The sequence below is a fragment of the Bombus pascuorum genome, chromosome 3 (assembly GCF_905332965.1).
Source record: "Bombus pascuorum chromosome 3, iyBomPasc1.1, whole genome shotgun sequence".
Taxonomy (NCBI): domain Eukaryota; kingdom Metazoa; phylum Arthropoda; class Insecta; order Hymenoptera; family Apidae; genus Bombus; species Bombus pascuorum.
The window spans coordinates 18,837,838-18,855,873 of NC_083490.1; the positions used below are offsets into that span (position 1 = coordinate 18,837,838).

The 18,036-nt window shown below is 32.5% G+C and overlaps 1 protein-coding gene and 1 long non-coding RNA gene across 8 annotated transcripts in view; one reads left to right on the forward strand and one right to left on the reverse strand.

The window, feature by feature from the left end:
- Positions 1-18,036, reverse strand: part of LOC132904846 (neuronal calcium sensor 2) — a 75,321-nt gene that overhangs the window by 1,701 nt on the left and 55,584 nt on the right. For 6 of the 7 annotated variants that reach the window (XM_060955630.1, XM_060955629.1, XM_060955624.1 and 3 more), the window contains 4 exons: positions 13,259-13,377; positions 11,354-11,497; positions 9,218-9,346; positions 3,594-8,832 (listed from right to left, as the gene is read on the reverse strand). In XM_060955630.1, coding sequence (XP_060811613.1) covers positions 8,656-8,832; positions 9,218-9,346; positions 11,354-11,497; positions 13,259-13,369 — 561 coding nt within the window. In that variant the 5' untranslated portion in view covers positions 13,370-13,377 and the 3' untranslated portion in view covers positions 3,594-8,655. Of the gene's footprint in view, positions 1-3,593; positions 8,833-9,217; positions 9,347-11,353; positions 11,498-13,258; positions 13,378-18,036 lie in introns of those variants that run through there. The other variant, XR_009657666.1, reaches the window with a different exon arrangement.
- LOC132904853 (uncharacterized) lies at positions 1,285-1,672 on the forward strand. Its single transcript, XR_009657667.1, has 2 exons — positions 1,285-1,424; positions 1,455-1,672. It is a non-coding gene; the product is annotated as an uncharacterized LOC132904853 (long non-coding RNA).

The window sequence follows — 18,036 nt, forward strand, 5'->3', positions numbered from 1 at the left end:
ATTCTCGTGTATCTATTTTTATGTCGACCCATCGTATAATGTTCATACTGACGCATTACATATACCTGTATCATGAAATACGCATGTTTATTAATATCAATTAATTAATCGATATACTCATATCTGAGAAATAATTCATACTACTAAAATATCACAAAATAAATGCAATGGTACGCTTTAATTTGCAGCATAATGAATGTCAATTTCAAGATGCGTGTTTTAGAAGTGAACTACCGATCTTATAAGTACGATTAATCATTGGATCACGAATATTTCTTGCCGCTCTGAAACTGAATAATAGTTTTAATACTTTATTTTAGTAAGTTATAAATAGAAACTATCGGTCATAGTTTGATTAATTTTATTAATTGCATCTTATATGTAATTACATATTACGTAGGTAATATGTAACTTGAACTACGAATTTTCTTATTTTGTGATCCAAAGATTATACGACGACTTTAACAGATTATAAAAGTACGCAGAAGCGATGACAAATATGATTTAGAACAAACTTTTATGTATGTAACAAGATGCAAGGTATTCTTTTCGAATTTATATTGAGATTTCAAAGAAAAATGGGTTGATTGGTCTGAAATAATACTAAAATCGAATACTGAAATTCAGGTACTTGTTTCAAAATTATCTGTTTACAGAAATTTCTTCCATGTATTTTATGTTGGATGATATTTGTTAACGATAAAACAGTTTATTGCATGAAATGAATGTGTGATAAAATAAAAATATTCTTGAAACTATTTTATAGACTGTTACAAAAATATGGTAGATTTTTCATTTTCCACAATATGTGACCCGTCCCAGTTTTCTTTAAAATCGCGGAATTAATTGCGTTTAGCTACATTGTTATAGTAAGTTCTAGTAAGTATAGTAAGTTCAAGTGGATTTGAAAGAAAAACATTTCTTTTCCTTATGGAAAAATTCAAATGTACATTAAGAAATGTTATATATAGTATGTATATGTATATGTATACACACACACACGCACATACATAACAAGTGTAACAGCTGCTTTTTTATCTCATAACTTTTTTGGTAAATGTAACGCATTAATTGTAACATACATTAATTCATAATACTAAATTTGTAATTTAATGATTGGAATAAAATACATAATAGCAAAATTCGGTTTATTCAAATAATAGATTATTTCTAAAGAACATATCTATATTATTTTTATAGTTCTTTAAATTATTTCGAATCATTATTTTCCTTCCTTTTAATATGTCATTTTAAGATTTTTAATCATTAGGCAAAAAACCAACTTAATGAATTTCTTAGACCTTGTATGCAGTGTTCTTGAAAATCGAACATGTTTGTGCCCTATGCAAGATTCTCGTTAAAAGAACGCATACATATGTATATTAAATAACTACAGATAAAAGTCGGTGCTTTTCTTAAAGGACGTTATGAATTTATCCTCCTTTTCTTAAAAGGACGTTATTTCGCACCCTTCTTGAAATATACTGTATGTACAAAATTCATACAGTATTGTGACGCGCATTAGCTAGATTACATAAGAACTTTAATATCAGCAAAATCAATGTTACTACGTTAGCAAATATATATATCGTTTCCTTTCACACATTTTACATTATTTAATGAGTATAACGAATGCATATACAATTTTTAATTACATGTTTCTGAAGAGACACAGAGATCCGAAAATCTAACGACTACAAAATAATCTATAATAAAACTGTGTAAATGTGCTGATCTTTGGAAGAAGTACGTATATCTCAAACCTTTCAATTTATAAGATAACAAGGCCATAAAATATACAGTCGTAAGATCTTGTCAAATCGTTGATCGTGATTTCAAATAAATTTACAATCTTATTTAATAATCTTATACTAAACGATACGAATATAATTATCGTTCAATTGCACATTGAACTACCTCTTACTTGTTATTATACATTTCATAAATCTTTCCACCGAAATATATTTATTTATTTTTTAGTCTTTTTTTTTTTGCTTTTGGAAAATAAAAGTAACACATAACTATCACATACTTTACGACGCTATTACATATAATTTATTACATTTTTTATTTAATCTTCTATTTAATACGATTGGACACCAGCAAAGTATACAAAAATTTAATAAGTTACCGAATAAATCTCTTTACAGATTTTGCTTTTTTCTAAGAAAAGAATTTTTCTTAACTTAATTAACTTACATTGAGATTAAGTTGTTAAAAGCCTTTGGTTGTTAATTACATAGTCTGGTGAATTTCGAAAACATTGACTCTAAACAATTTTATTTATACGACATCAAACTAATAATTTTATTACGATTATATTTCGAAATCTATTCATTAGTTTGATGGTAAATTAATGACAGCTTTAAAGATTCGAAGTATGAATTTTAAGATTTTGAGGGAACAACAAGGAATTCATTTACATAATATGATAGAAGAGTTTATACGTATTGTTTCTTTAGTATCAAGTTCATATTTAATAGTCAGCATAAAAACGGAAAGTAGATGCAGAAGCAGCATTATACAACGTCAGCATTAGCATCAAATGAGAAGAAGTAGAGGAAGAATAGCAGAGAAGATATTTTAAATTTGAAGTATCTATTCAAATTATGTTCATTATTACGATCTATTAATCTTAGATTTCTACAAAGGCTATATATTCTTCAAATATATCGAAGACTACTGGTCCTAAAGAGCCTATATACTAAATAAATTGTCGAAACGACGTCGAAGTATGTAAAATCAGAAATAATAATCGGCAGTATATTCTCTCTGTCACAAATATATACATATATAATTATGTTTTTAGCAAATATAATTCTGTGAGAATTAAAAGAATTTTCCAGTAATGTATGCATCTACTTTGAGTAATGGAATATGCATAAATCTGTTTGTGATAATATAATTTCAAAGAAAAGAACAATTTTTATAAATAAAGGAAATACGATATTTTCTTTTGTATCTTCATATCATTTTTACATTTAATTTCAAACCATATACCATCACTGATGATACGTGTACCATTGCGTTCGAAACGAAATATACAATGAAATTCTGAAATTAATGTTATCATAATAAATTGTATAATGTAAATCATTGTATTGTAAATTTTGAATTAATTTTAATTGTTCATTAATTTATGGTAATAACGTGAAAGCGAAGTTTACTTTGTTTTATGAAGTTTAAAAAATTTCATTTACACCGTTTGGAAAGTTTTAACAAGTATTACGCGTAACTCGATGCGATGAAAAGTATTAAAATATTTATTCAATTAGAAGAATTTTTGAAATAAGAATATAAAATTTGTGAGTAGAGTTTTGAAAATTTTGTTACATACGAAGCAATTGAAAGTCACGAAATATATTTCGTGTATTATTATGACAACAGGATTTTATTGGTGATTCTTTAAATAAATTAATCATTTATTTGAAAGTATAATTCGAATTGAAATTCTCGCTTGAATGTTTCAACAGCTTACGGATTATTACACGAGCAGCACAACGAACAAACGAGTTCGACTTTCGTCAGGGTTTACATGTTACAATAATCATCATATATTCATCCCTATATCCATATTCATACCCATATCCATATATTGGTATCAATGTATCTTTATTAATAGATATATGGGAGATTAGTCTCGTGGAATACATAAATTACATGAAAGTATTTATACAAAATGTAAAGATATAAGCATAAATACATTGCTAAATTTTGTCATAATATCGTCAATAATATTGTAAAAAAATAGATTATATGACAAAAGAAGCTGCCTATCCTAAAATATATTTAAAAGACTTAAAAAAGAAGAGGAATACGTTCTATATATCGTAATATGTCCCTTTTTGAATGCAATCGTTTCACGTAAGACACTTTTATCGCACCCCTAAAAGCAACAATGATATTTCATACATCGAAAGCAAAACTGGTCTAAACCACATTTCTTCTGAGAGGATCCGTGTGATCCTAACATTCGAAGAAGGCCTGAAAATAAAAAATGTCTACCGTGTCATTCGAGGACTGTCACGAATCTCTTTATCGCGCAATACATAGAGTATATTTGAATTATAATGTTTTGTTTTACAGCTGTAATGCATAATTTATCAAAAAGTTGTAGAAAGAGTGGTTAGACAGTTGATATTTATGAAAGTCCATGTCTTTAAGGATACAACTAAAAAGTGGGAGCTAAGCTTTGTTTCCCCTACGAAATATTATAATTGTATGGAAGAATATTGTGTCTTGAATATTTTATATATTTTTGCCTGTCATGCGCATTCTGTGCATTTCTTGCACCTTTAAATTTCCCATAAATGCATAGAAATCCGCATTCTAGTGATAATTATTAGTAAAAAAAAAAAAAGAAAAAAAAAGATAGAAGCGTGCCTTTTAACAGGTTGGAAGAGTGATTGAATGTATAGGGAGGATAGAATGGATGGCGTAGAAAAATATAAAATAGTATAGATTTGTGAAATAGCGTAGGTAATTCAATTTTTCGCTTGCATTTGAATTTCTCATGTTTAACTTGTAAGATTCGTAGTTTCAATTGATTATACTTTCGGATAGTTTTCACAGTAGATTTCATAAAATATCCCTCTATGGGGTGTATATTAACGGTAGAATATTCCATCAAAGTGATTAAGCATTGTTCATTGAGTTGTTACTTCGTATATTACGTTGATGTAACAGTAATTGTCGTTTTAATAACTTTGACACATATTACGAAATTATTGGGATTGTTACGGCGTACGAATATACTGAACTTTTGTAACTTAAGATTAATTCAGTAAAATACTTATTGGAGATAAAATGTGAGTACGTACTGAATGCGATGTTTTTGCTATCCGGTGAGTTACGCCCCTTTCGTACGTATTAAAATCGTTAAATCGATTGACAAGATTCAAAGATTTTTAATAAAACGTTTTATACGTGGGCTTATAAAATGTATTTCGTATGTTAGTATGTACAAGAAAACATGAAAAAATGAAAAAATACAGATAACTTCTTTACGAAGAAAACAGATTACTCGTAGAGTTTAGATGGTTTTATTAATGTATTCTTTTATGAGAGCATTAAAAAATAATTTTTAATTATTGAACGCTGCAAAAATCAAATGTGGAAACTGAGATGTAACAACGTGTTTGTAATATATAATGCACTTTGGGTTTGTTCTTAAGCTTTATAAAATTTTTCGTCTATATCCATTGACTCTTTCAATAAAGAAACTTGTTATTTCGATTGTCAATGCTGCACTTTCGATTTAAGGAGAATTGCGATGCTTTGTTACGCATTATCCTTCAATTTATTGGGGACAAAGCGAAAGATCACGAACAGGGACACAGAACGTGAAAAGTATCTCAACATACATGTATGCATATACTTGTAATATGTCTATAAATTAATAATAATACGAAAGTTTCCTATTTCTATTCATCTTTTTCTGTCTTATCATTTTAAACAATTAGTTAGGTAATTAGTCGACTATAATTTCTATGAAACAAAATGAAATAATGCGATAGAAAATCATGTTTATTTATGGTCAATGCCACCATTTTTGAGGACATTTAAAAGAAAATCAATATCGTGCCGATGTATTTAAATGAACGAATGTCACTGATTATATAAATTGCAACGAATGAATAAAGATCATTCTTTCTTTTTTATCATACCGTGAATGAATAATATATTCACTCCGTATAATTACGTATTTAAAGATTTTGGGAGTGTGTACGCGCGCGCGAGTGAGGTCGCATCTTTTCTCCAATATCGTATTAACGAACAAAATTTGTTCACTTTTAAAATTGACTGAAATCGTAGTATGCATGATCGAAGCACGAAGTTGTAAAAACACGAAGAAAACTTCGTCAGATCGATTTTCGTTTAAGAGGCAATGATATGTACTTAGTCTACTATACAATACATAATATGTATGTAACTATACGGATAACGCGAGCGATTTTTGTTTACATCAACTGCACGAACTGCATATTAGTACATAGATACCTACTTACTTCCTGCTTACAAACCTTCCGAGCAAATCCTAATGAAACGATATTTTACCCGTGATTTATATAAATTCGTAAAATCTCAAGTATTGTGTGGGCAACCTTTCTTTCAAGAAGAAAAATTACTTTTGTATTTCATCTATCTAAATAGTAATGAATGATTTATAGGCTTTAAAAATCACAGATAACTCTAATGTAAAAAACAAAGAAGAAAAACAAATAAGGAATCAAAATAATAATAAAATACCATGGATAAAGTTCATTAACGCCATACCTTTCGTTCGAATTGCTTTCTGCTTTCTTATTTCGTTTAGAAGTGAAAGAAATAAATCTTGTAAAAAATTGTACAGTTAGTTCTGTCGAGCGGAAGATTTTGTATAAAATTATTAATCTGCTTATGGGTATACTTTTGATTTCCATTGAGCTACATTAAGCGTAAAATCGAAGTTTATTACGAAACTGAAAAATCACATGGATGCATAAAAGGATAAGCGGAATTAAGTTAAAAATGCACAAGGCAATTTTATGGAATTCAGTTGCGGATCCGGCCAACGTGTGTAAATTCATTAAAAAATTAAATTGAAAATAAAATTTATAAATCATTTATATTTTCGTGCCAATAAATAACTGAATGTAAGAGTCGGATTCGAGAAAAATCGTCTCGTGCATTTTTATCTTATTACGCGTGATCCTAGAAATGAAAAAAAAGCAGAAAATTGCATGCGTGCTGGTAAGCAGTTGTAGTATAAATTTCAGAGCTGGTTACCTTGCTTCCATATTTCCTTACCACAAAGAAGTTAACGAATTACAAATTTTATAATTTTCACAACACATCTCCTTATTACCAGCTGATTAATGTATTATTATCTATATGCCCTCATCTTAAATTATTGCAAGTAAATTTAAAGGGACAACATCGTTGACATATTTTTTATTCAACATGAAGTTCCTTAATCTCCGTTAAACTATAGATTTTATCTGTCGAATATATTTCATTACTACCCTAATTTTAAGGAACGTAGTGCTTGATGCATATTACACAATAACACTAAGTATTCTTTGTAGACATGTTATATTGCACGCATATACATTGCCAACTTAAATGTTTCGTATTTATCTTCTAGTATTAGACGACGCGTGTATATTTTATACACTCGCTATAATACGTATATGAGAAATTATACAGTGACACTCACGAAAATTTTAAATAGCGTAGCATGTATTTTTAATAGAATGAATAAAAAATAAACTCAGTACCTACGGTATTTAGACTGGTATAAGGCATATCAGTGAAATCTTTGAAAAGTATAGAATGTTTGACAAAAAGGATTGAAAGGAAGAATTTGAAGGAATGATTTTATATTGTCAAATAAAATGCGATTAAAAACAGAAACAAAATTACAATGCAAACAATATTGCTTGATTATAAAAGTTTGAATATCCAACGAAATAATGTTTGAAGCCTAGTAATTCGGCAAATATAAATACAATTTGTTTATTTCAAAGTTTCATAGTATTTTATAACGTACGATCAGCCTGGAAAATATTTTCTTCATTGCCAGACACTCTATACAGATAGATCGAGAGAAATTTCAATGAAAATGTTAATCAGTTAACTATTGACTAGTTAATATGACATACCTTTTTGGGTGTGAAATGTACCATTTGAAGTATATCGTGCAATATAAAACTGCATTCCTCGATTGAAAATTTGTTCTACCTATTCGACAGTACTCTCTTGCAATTCGTTGTGTTACCATCACTCACGAAATGTCCTAGCACTTTGTCGTCGTTGTTCAAATTATAAAGGGAGAGCAACTGTCTGAACCGTTCGATCACGAAACATTGAAAAATCCTGTCAAATTACGTCTAGTAATTAACGTTCACCTTAAACGTCAATCTTAAGGTACTTGCCGCGGAAGCATCAGTTTAAACTCTTCGATGCAATCTCATTGAAATATTTCTTTTGTGTTTACATCCGACAACGAAATTGCAACTATATAAAATGTTAAAATGGTCATGATTGCAAAGCGTTGCTTGCCGATGTTGTCCTCTTCACAGTCTAAGTGTTTTTTTTTTTTTGTTTTTTTTATTTTTTTTTGTTGAGAAGTTGGGTATTTTTTGGATGTCTAATGCTGGATACTTTCCAAGTAGTCAATGTACGAGTTCCTTCGTATCACCGGTTGTAAATTCAGATCAAGGGTGGACTCCTCTCGCGTTCACAGCACTTAAATCCGATTCCTTAAAAAGTAATCCGTCGACGAATTTCTTTCGAGAAATTATTCGATTCCGGTAACTCGACTCGAAATTAGAACGTAGAAAGACAACGATTCTTTAGTTATTGTTCTTTGCCAATTGCAATTCTGGGAATTAAAGGCGTTCTATCAGGTTTTCGTATTAACCATTGTAATGCTGCAATGTATCCGCGCGCACGCGCGTGTCCGTGTATTTGTGCGTGTATGCATGTGTACGGGCGCGTACGAATACGTGCGTCTGTATATGTATGTATAATTCTACAACAAATACGTTTCGTATGAAAGACAGATGTATCTGAAATTGCTTTCATCGCTGTTGCTCGGTCGGTTGGTATTTTATGAATGTTTTTTGACAACAGTGTACTATTAATAATCGATCCCGAAACAAAACACGGGAATTAAGGGGCCAGCATTTTTGAAAGCTCTTCGTCTTGAAGGCAACCTTTCAAAAATTCCTCCTCGGTAAGTTGACCGTCATTATTTTCGTCCATTCTTGCAAATATGTTTTTCGCTCTCTCTTCTGCACTGTCTGCTGGTCTGTTGCTCGAGCATGCACCGAGCATGTCGTATATTGCCTAGAAATAGAGAAATATAATCTGTTCAATTTTTGTTTCGTTTTCGAGACGAAAGTTCGTAAGTAGAGCCCGTTATCACAAAAATAGGCAATAATTGGAAAATTCGAAGCTTTTTATTTTTTTAATAAATTTGAAATTGATAAACTGACGGCGAACCTCTCTATTTAATTTTATCTATGCTGTGTCATACTTCATTTTGAAAAATTCATTGATATCGACATAAAAACTGAACGATGTAACATGAAGTGACGTAGTCCTTTTACGCTATCTTATCTCTAAACTATAAACGTACGACCCGTGTAAAACAAAAGGAAAAAGATATAAAAGATTTCGTCGTTATCATCTGCTAGAAGAGAAATATATATCAATGTGAAAGACATAATACCTGAACGATCTTAGTCATTTCTTGAATATCAATGACGCCATTTCCATCAACGTCATACATCCGGAAAGCCCACTTTAGTTTTTCTTCTGGCGTCCCGCTAGACGTTACATCGATGGCCAATAGAAATTCCTGCAATAAAACATTACGATTCCTGTAATAAAAGGTCGGTAATATTCGTGTAGTCACTGATATTGACATTTTATTTCTGTATAATAACACAATTGAATTTTCTTGTCGGCGAGCAATAATGTAGACTTCATAACACTTCATATTACACGATTTATATTGATAATAAAATATACAGAACTTCGTAATACAATTGATGTGCACGTATTTCTTTTTCCTCGCTGCTGTTCTGTTAATAATTCGAAACTCTTCGTAGATGACGGAAAAGTTATTGGCAATAGTTTTTTAGTTCCAAGAAATAAACGTCGACTCAAGGCATCAGTTCAATTTCAACGAGGTTCTGGGCACCATCCTTGGCTTCCAAGGTAACTAAATTATTACACGGTAAAGTGCGATAAATTCTCCTGAGGCTCGAAAGAACGCTCCATTCAATATTTTTAGTTTGTCAAATGTTTGTTTCACTCGCTTTGATCTTGTTCAAGGCACTGTTCATCTACCAATCAAAGTAGATTTTGTACGACGAATAATTTCACTTTGAGAACTGCCTACTTTCACTGTCAGAAGTTGAAGAGAACATTTTCTAGCATATCCCGGAAGCTAATAGAGATGGAACGACTGCTCACGAGGTTAAAGAAAAAACAGCTTTTTAAGGAAGAATACAGTATTAAGAAAGTGGATGCGCTAATCTTTGGATACCTTGACGCTTTTACGTCAGGTTCGCAGAGAATTTCGAGTATCGCCGTTGAAGATATAGTAAAGTTGAACTAGGTCATCTGACGCCTGAGGTAGACAAACGGCGAGGGTTTTAAAGAACGAAGTCGAGGGCGAGTCGGCTCTTTGCTCTTCCTGACCTCCGAAGTGTCTCCACTTCTCGTATTGACCCCATCGACGTGCTGGCCCCTCTGGCAAATTTCTGCCATCGGCTACTTCTCTATGCTATGTATCACTGGCGTAGCCTTTTCTAAAGACCTTTGTGTTTGCAGATGTATTTGCTATAGACGGCAATGTTGATAGGTCGTTGATGTTATTTCGTAACCATTTATTCTAGCAGAATTTTACCGAAATGTACCTTTTTTCTTTTTCGTATATTAAGGATCGCAACTTTTAGCTCTATACCCTTTTGAATTTAATAAAACTCGTATACTTCTTTTTCAGTCTTTCAGTCGTTCGAAGCGAAACCGAGAATTATTATCTCCAAGGAAAATCAGAGAATTTATTTAATCTCTAAAATATCAGTCATATATCGTCTTCGAGAAAAACTTCAACACTGGTCGTACACCTCTTACGTGTCTTTTCTATAAAATAATTACCGAGCTCGTTGAGTATTGAATATTTTTCAGTGTGTTTGCGTATCCAGAGATTGGCAGACAAGCCATACCTATGTGGATAAGGGATGTGTGGTCGGTATGGCATTTCGTGGATGTAGAGAATTGTCGTTGCCTCCTACTATGTAGTAAGGATTGTTAATGTCACTTGTCCGTGGTTTTGTCCACGACTGTGTCTGATGCAATGGCGATCCAGAGATCTCAGTTCCACCTAAACGATCTCAGAGATAAAGAGAGCCGCAATGTGGAATATCAAATTCGACGTGTAAATGTGTAATGAAATCGAATCTTGTAACGATAATTTTGTATTGTACAATAAACATTACTCAAATCTATTCGTCAGCTTTGTATCTTCTACTTTATATCAGAATGACTTACTTGCTTCGCTTATAAACGCAAATTCTTCTGCACTCTGTGCATGAAGATAAATCGCGTAATTCTTTTCAGAAAAACGGGTAGTCAGCGAAGTATCGAAACTAGAATATTTCTTTAGAAACGGAACGTTCATAGTTCAAAACGATTTAAAAAGTTTAATCATGCAGAATAACTGCGGTACCAGAAGCGTTCAAGTTCTATTCTCAGCATATATACTTGCGTGTATTATCCTCGACGAAAGACGTATTTCGCATTCGCGAAGGAACATAATAGTAAAAATAAAGATCAATTTGAGGAGATCTCATCTTACCTTAAAATCGATGTAGCCATTTTTGTCCATATCGAATGTACGGAAAACATGGTCGCAGAATTCTTCCGCATTGCCAGATGGGAAGAACATTTTGTACATGTCGACAAATTTTGCTGGCGTTAATCTACCATTTGGGCAATCTTGCTATAACGTAAAGAAAAACAAGTGTTTGTGTGTCTGCGTGTACCTTTATTTAGAAAAATATTGTTATGCTTATGCAATTTTATTTCAAAATCGAAACTACCATACTGATTGCAAGGGTATAATTTTTTCTCACTCTACATAGAAAGTCAAATAACTAATTTTAAGCAATTTTCTTAAAAAAGTACAGAAATTTATTTATATACGCAATTCGTTCCGTAATGTATACATAAATTGTTTGCGCGTAATATAGTTAGAAATTAACGTCGAGATGAGCAATTAAGTAACACTTTACGTGTTACTTGTTACGCAAGCAAATGTCATAGCAATGCAGTTATTTTAAAATCCTCTTAGTGTAAAAAACATTTTAATCGTCCTTTTTAATGATTCTATCACTATATATATGACAAATACACGCATGAGCTATACGTATATAATTGTAGAATAATCTCTGTATCTATCTTCTTCCAAGTATTTCTGGTTCCTTAGTACGAGAGATATACTGTGACTTGGTAATTTATAAATCAAAATCAATTTTCTTGTAGATCTGTATGCAAATAGGTAAAATATCCGCTAAGAGAAACCAACGTAATTAGTAACTATTATTCAACCAAATAGATCTCTGTCAAATCTAGTGGTACAGTCAAATTCATCGTTTAAAAATACAGAATTCGTTTGCACTAAACGGTGTTGCTCACTCTTTGTAAAGAGATTATATACTAATAGCGAAGTGGTTTGAGTTAGACGATGTTTTACAGTTGTATCGACGTTGCTGGTTTTGCTAAAAATGGAAATAGAGTGTGAAAAACCGATTTTCTCTGGTGGTTGCGTGTACACGTACGCGTTTACAGGACGAGGGAAAAAGAGAGAAAGAGAAGAAAATGAGAGGGAATGCAACAAAGCTCCGAGGCTAGTCTTTTACACTTTTCGAACGAAATTGCCCGTTAGAATAGTAGTAGAGAAATTGATAGAATAGTAGGAGGATCGAACATGAAAAGTACTAAAACTCGTTTATTTAATTTTCGATTGGAAAACTCAAGTACTGCAATTGAGGAACAAGAAAGTTTGCGTGAGATAGGTAGGTATACGTATATGGAATGAGTTGAAACATGTCCAACGGTAACGGACAATTTGCTTAGTTTAATTTGTTCGTACGACGTGCGTGGGTTTTGCTTGAACTGTTTAAACTATCCCAGAAACTTCGTGCAATTAACTTTTTCAAGGAATTGGACATTTTGATCGGGATTGTTAGAATTTGTTTAAGTCCAATTAAGGCTAGGACTATGCACTTTTCGAAGAAGCCAATGAAAACTTATTCAGTCCAAACTAATGCGAATTATTTATTTTTATCTGATTGAATAAACTCGAGCAAATACTGAAGGGGCTGGCTCGATGGATAAGAAGAGAATCTTTCAAGAATCGAATTTATATAAACCGATAAACCGTTTAAGAGAGCGAACTTTAAAGATATTTCATATTCTTTCTATAGCTCTCATTTAGCGATCGATAATGGCCGCAATAGCATAAATGATCAAAGATTCGTTGATTTACGTTTCTATTAATATTTTCTTCTTCGTATTTTACTTCTAACAATAGATACTTTCATAGCTCGTAAATAGTTTGAGCGCATAACAGATTATACTTGATAGCACGTAACAATCTAAAGTATAGTTTAGACAGGGACATGATATTGTTATCGTTAATACATAATAATAAACATAAGAATAAATCTATAAAGTTAATATGAAATAAATGTAAACTTACTTTGAATCCTTTGTACCATTCTTTTATAGTTGCTTCATCATATCTTGTGTGTGATTTAAGGAAATCCATATCCTCTTTGCTCAACTTATCTTTGCTGCCGAAACAACCCATTTTGAAATCTACAACAAAGAATAACGCGTGCTACTATTATTATCAACTATTAATTTTCTTCTGTATTATTACTAATAATAGAATTTTTATCGTTGTCGAACTTGTGTCGTAAAAGCTTTTGGAAAATACTCGAGGGAGAAAGAAGGAACATAAAAACGAAGAGAGATAGAAAACGTGTCCTGGGGAGTAAATAGGGAGCAATGTAAATGAATAAGTAAACGAGAGAGAAAAAGAGGAAGTTGCCATGAGTGTATTTATATAGAAAGAACGTCATTGAAAGCATAAGCACGCGCAAAACCACAGAGGAACAGAAACGTAAAATAATGTCGTAATGAGTAGCCAATACACGATCCGAATAAAAAGTTTTAAGAAAGAGGCAGTCTTCAAGGCAAGTTGATTCGTCGGCTGAAAGAGTTTCGTTTTCCACGTCCGAAGGGAGGAAGTCGGGGCAGTTCGTGACTTGCCTAAGAATTAGACTATCTTAAAATGGTATTAGAATCCGGCAGACAGTTAACTGTGTATTTTTTGCTTGCGTCACAAACTGCGGCATCAGAGAATTACCTTCTTTTTGTATCTATTAGATAAGTGTGTGTTATTTCAAAATATACTTTAGTTTTTACCAAAAAAGAAAAAAAAATTCGCAATATAGGTATTTTTATTTCAGATATTTTTCCATTTGTGCAGATCGTTATTTATTTTCGCATATTCAAAATCGTCACAAGCGCATAAATATCCGCAGTCTGTTCATAAATAAGAGCCTTGAACGCGTAAATTATGTTCACGTTTGCGAATTACTGATCTTCTAGTTAGCAATAGCCGTGCAAATATTAGCCATGCACAACTCATGATCTACTAGAATACGTCACACAACGCAGCAGTTAAAAATATTAGTTGGTAAAATGGTCGATAAACAAGCAGTTTCGTTCTTGCGAAAGAGTTGGCGAATGAGAAAGAAAAAAAGATCGGAAAGACTTGTTACAAATACTTGTTATTCGTTAGATATAGGAGAAGATCTATCATAAATACGTATGTCTACCGTATAACGATTACGCTACTCTAGCAGGATTTAATGGCACGCTAACACGTCGCGTATCAGAGGTCCTTCGTGCAACGACGGACCAACGATGAGGCCTCGTGTAACGCGAAGTAAATGTAGGACATAATTAACACAACGTACACATCAGGAGACCTCGCTGTAAAGACGACACCGATCTATGTCAATTGAATTGCACCCGTTTCCTCGGCTACTTACTGGATTAAGCTCTTGCCTAAGAGATTAATTACGTGTCTTATACATAGCTATGTCTGATATAATTTATAAAAATGAAAGAAATATCGAACAAACAACATGTAACCAAATTTGGTGTACAATTTCGTTACGCCATAACAAAAATCGTAGATCGAATAGTCGTCGTGGACACGAATTTTTGATGGTACAAGATATTTTTTAATGATTCTGAGTCTATTCAACCTGTTGGGCGGTAACGACGAGTTAATTCGACGCTATTAATCCAAATTTCTTAGATATGATGGACCACCTATTTTTTTAATTCATCTTATAGATGTTGATCTACTTAAAAGACGATAAAAATGTATACATATGTATATATTTATTTTATAGAGAAGAAAGTATAAGAAAGTAATCAATCTTTGCAAACACAAATGCTTAAAAGCTTTTGTTTGAAAAAGCAACAAAGAAGCATTGTTCAAGTCTGGCTCGATGCTTCGTATCGTTCGTCGATCATTCGTAGGAAAGGATCACAGCGGTAAACAATGAACGTGTCACCATTGAGAGCGTCGCGTATTGGCAATTACATTCACGTCTACGGCCGTATTACTGCGCTTATAATACCGGGAGTATCATTGGTATGTATTATAGCAGCACACAAGGACGCAGGGAAAGTGACACAGTTTGCGCCATAGTTGAACAGAAGAAAATCGACGAATCGGTGGAGAAGAGAGCCGTTAGGAAATCCCATTGTTTCCTATCGGTCTGGCTACCATCAACGCGACGAGTCGCTATTCTCGAGTGACATAATCTTTCGTTGGTTTCAGTCACAAAGACAGTCGTCTTACACTAAGTAAATGTAAAGAAATCAAGGACGTTTTTAAAGCTTAACAAGTTTTTAAAATTTGTGAATTTATCCATGTCGTTTCATGTATCTTTATAACGACATTGATTTTATAGAATGACGCGTATAAAATTTATGAATAGGAATGGCTGAATAAACGCGATCGTAAATTACTTAGAAACAAGTGATAATCTGAGAAACAACGGACGTGTTAAAATTCCGAAGAAAATTTTGTTGACAAGGATATTTTCTACGAGTACTTTTCAAGTCGTAAAAGTTTTATGTCGCGAGTATGAGTCGATATTATGGAGCAAGGAGTTAACAGTTCCAAGTTTTAGTTTCGTCACATATATTATCAATTTTCATTCTCGGGATAGAATCTCAGCTCCTGGCTCTTGGATTCTTTGAAAATCTAGTATCGTTAGTACTAATCGGTTAAGTACATTTCCCGGCAAATTTTATTTGTCCTCTTTGAGTCTCACTGTCTTCCAGCTGTTCTTGTCTTTCGTTCTCTATTTTCTACCCAAGAGAATCGTGAAGTGGATTAAAGCGTCAAATGGACGTTGCAACCTTAACTCTGTAAACCAAAGAAACAAGCTTAAACGTGTCAAAGGAAATCAAGTATTCCACGATCCACTGTCTCTTCGTTCCATGGGAATACATGTACATATCTTGGTTGTCTAAATGTTAGGGAATTTCCTTACGAGAAATTGTAAAATTATAACAGTAGATGGAAAGTAGAGGAACACAGTAAGATAATCAAGCCAGTAGGTAGACCTTAATAAGACGAACTTTCATGGTTCCATTACTGTTGAATTATTACGGCAACTGTACATTGTTACTGAACACGTCTTATGTAATATTCTATTCAAATGGCAATTTTGTGTACCTTACGTTGGGCCAGGTATTCTGATATAATTTCGTCTCATCATTTACATATCACGTAATGTTCTATTTAAATGATAATCTTACATAAGTTACTTCGATTCATATTTAATGTCAATAATACTTTGTCATAAAAGATATAACTTAGAAAAAACGAAGCTGGCACCCCGCTGGGGGTAGCCGCCCACGTGCTATATTTATTTTTATTTTATTTTTTTTTTCTTCATCAATAAGATATAACACTTTACCAAATGTCCATAAGGACAAATTGTAAAATAACCAAAGTAAAATAAAAAAAAAAAATAATACTTTGTATCCATAAACGCTAATTGTACAAATAAATGGCAGAACATGATTTTGACAATTCTTCACAACCGAGGAGCTTTCTGGGGAAAGGGATAACGAGACAAAATAGCAAATGTTTGACGCAGAATTTTTCATATCTTCTGTGTTCGATAGACATATCGCAGGTATTCTCAGACCAGGCGTTTGCAGATAATCGATAAAAGAATGCATAACAGCATAATCATAGACATAAAGGAAATTCCATAAGCATAAAAATTAATGGCAAAGTAACGAATGACGAGGATGTATCTATTGAATGGGTTAGATGCTTCAGACACCAATAATATAGAAATCGTACAAAGAACGTAAAAGCCAAGAAAGAGAATTCATTGGAGCATTGAATCCTCGAAGGCAAACCAATATCTAGTAAGATATGAAAGGAACAAAGATAAAGATACTTTTTGTTATGTTTTTGATAAGAAACGAAAATTGAGAGGGAATCTGAAGCATGTTAAGGAGATATCAAGAGCAATGGAGGCAAGAGAATCAGCAGAATAAGAGGCAAAAAGAAAGAAAGAGAAAGAAAGCTAACAAAATATGCCGAGGAATCTCACATTCAAACACTGAAATAAAACGCAAAAAGAAACTAGTCACGCACAAGAAATCGATTCGAATAATTTAGTAAGTCACATTCGGATTCTCATCAGAATGGAGAAGTTTATGGTCGATAAATCGGACTTTCCATATCAAACCAGTTCATCGCTCATCCGATCAAACCAATTACCCAAGATTAATTTAGTGGGCAACATTCATTATAGGATCGTGTATCATACGATTTGATTTGTGAATACGATATACGCTGTTCATTAATAAAGTGAATAAATTTTTTATAATAAAAAATATCTTACAGCGCAAATAGATGTATAATATATTTTTTATAAAATATATAGATATTTTGGTATATCCCTTGTCTTGGATGTTACCTGACCAATAATGTACAATGATATACTGCCGATTCCGAGTAGTGTATGGGTTTTGGTAGTTGTACTACTGGGAGCTTAACGTACACTAGCTTGTAATGACCAGTAGTGGCCAGTAATATCCCTATTGCGAGGGATCTATTGAATATGACCATATTAATGAATCTCTGAGACTAGTCGTGCAGGAACTACTGATAAGCAACGTTACAAGAAATTCCGTAATTTAATCGTTCGTTTCGATGTTATAAAACATTTTCGACTATGACCCTATAATAGTATAAGTTTGGCGATTAACTGTTTGGGCCACTCGTTTTACTAAATCGATTAACAGAAGCAGCATATCTGCGCTTCCTGCAACGTACGTTATTTGATTTGTCGCAACCCTTATCTCTCCAATGTAGGCAACAAATGGTTTATGCACCATTCCTCACTTTTGTAGAAGTAA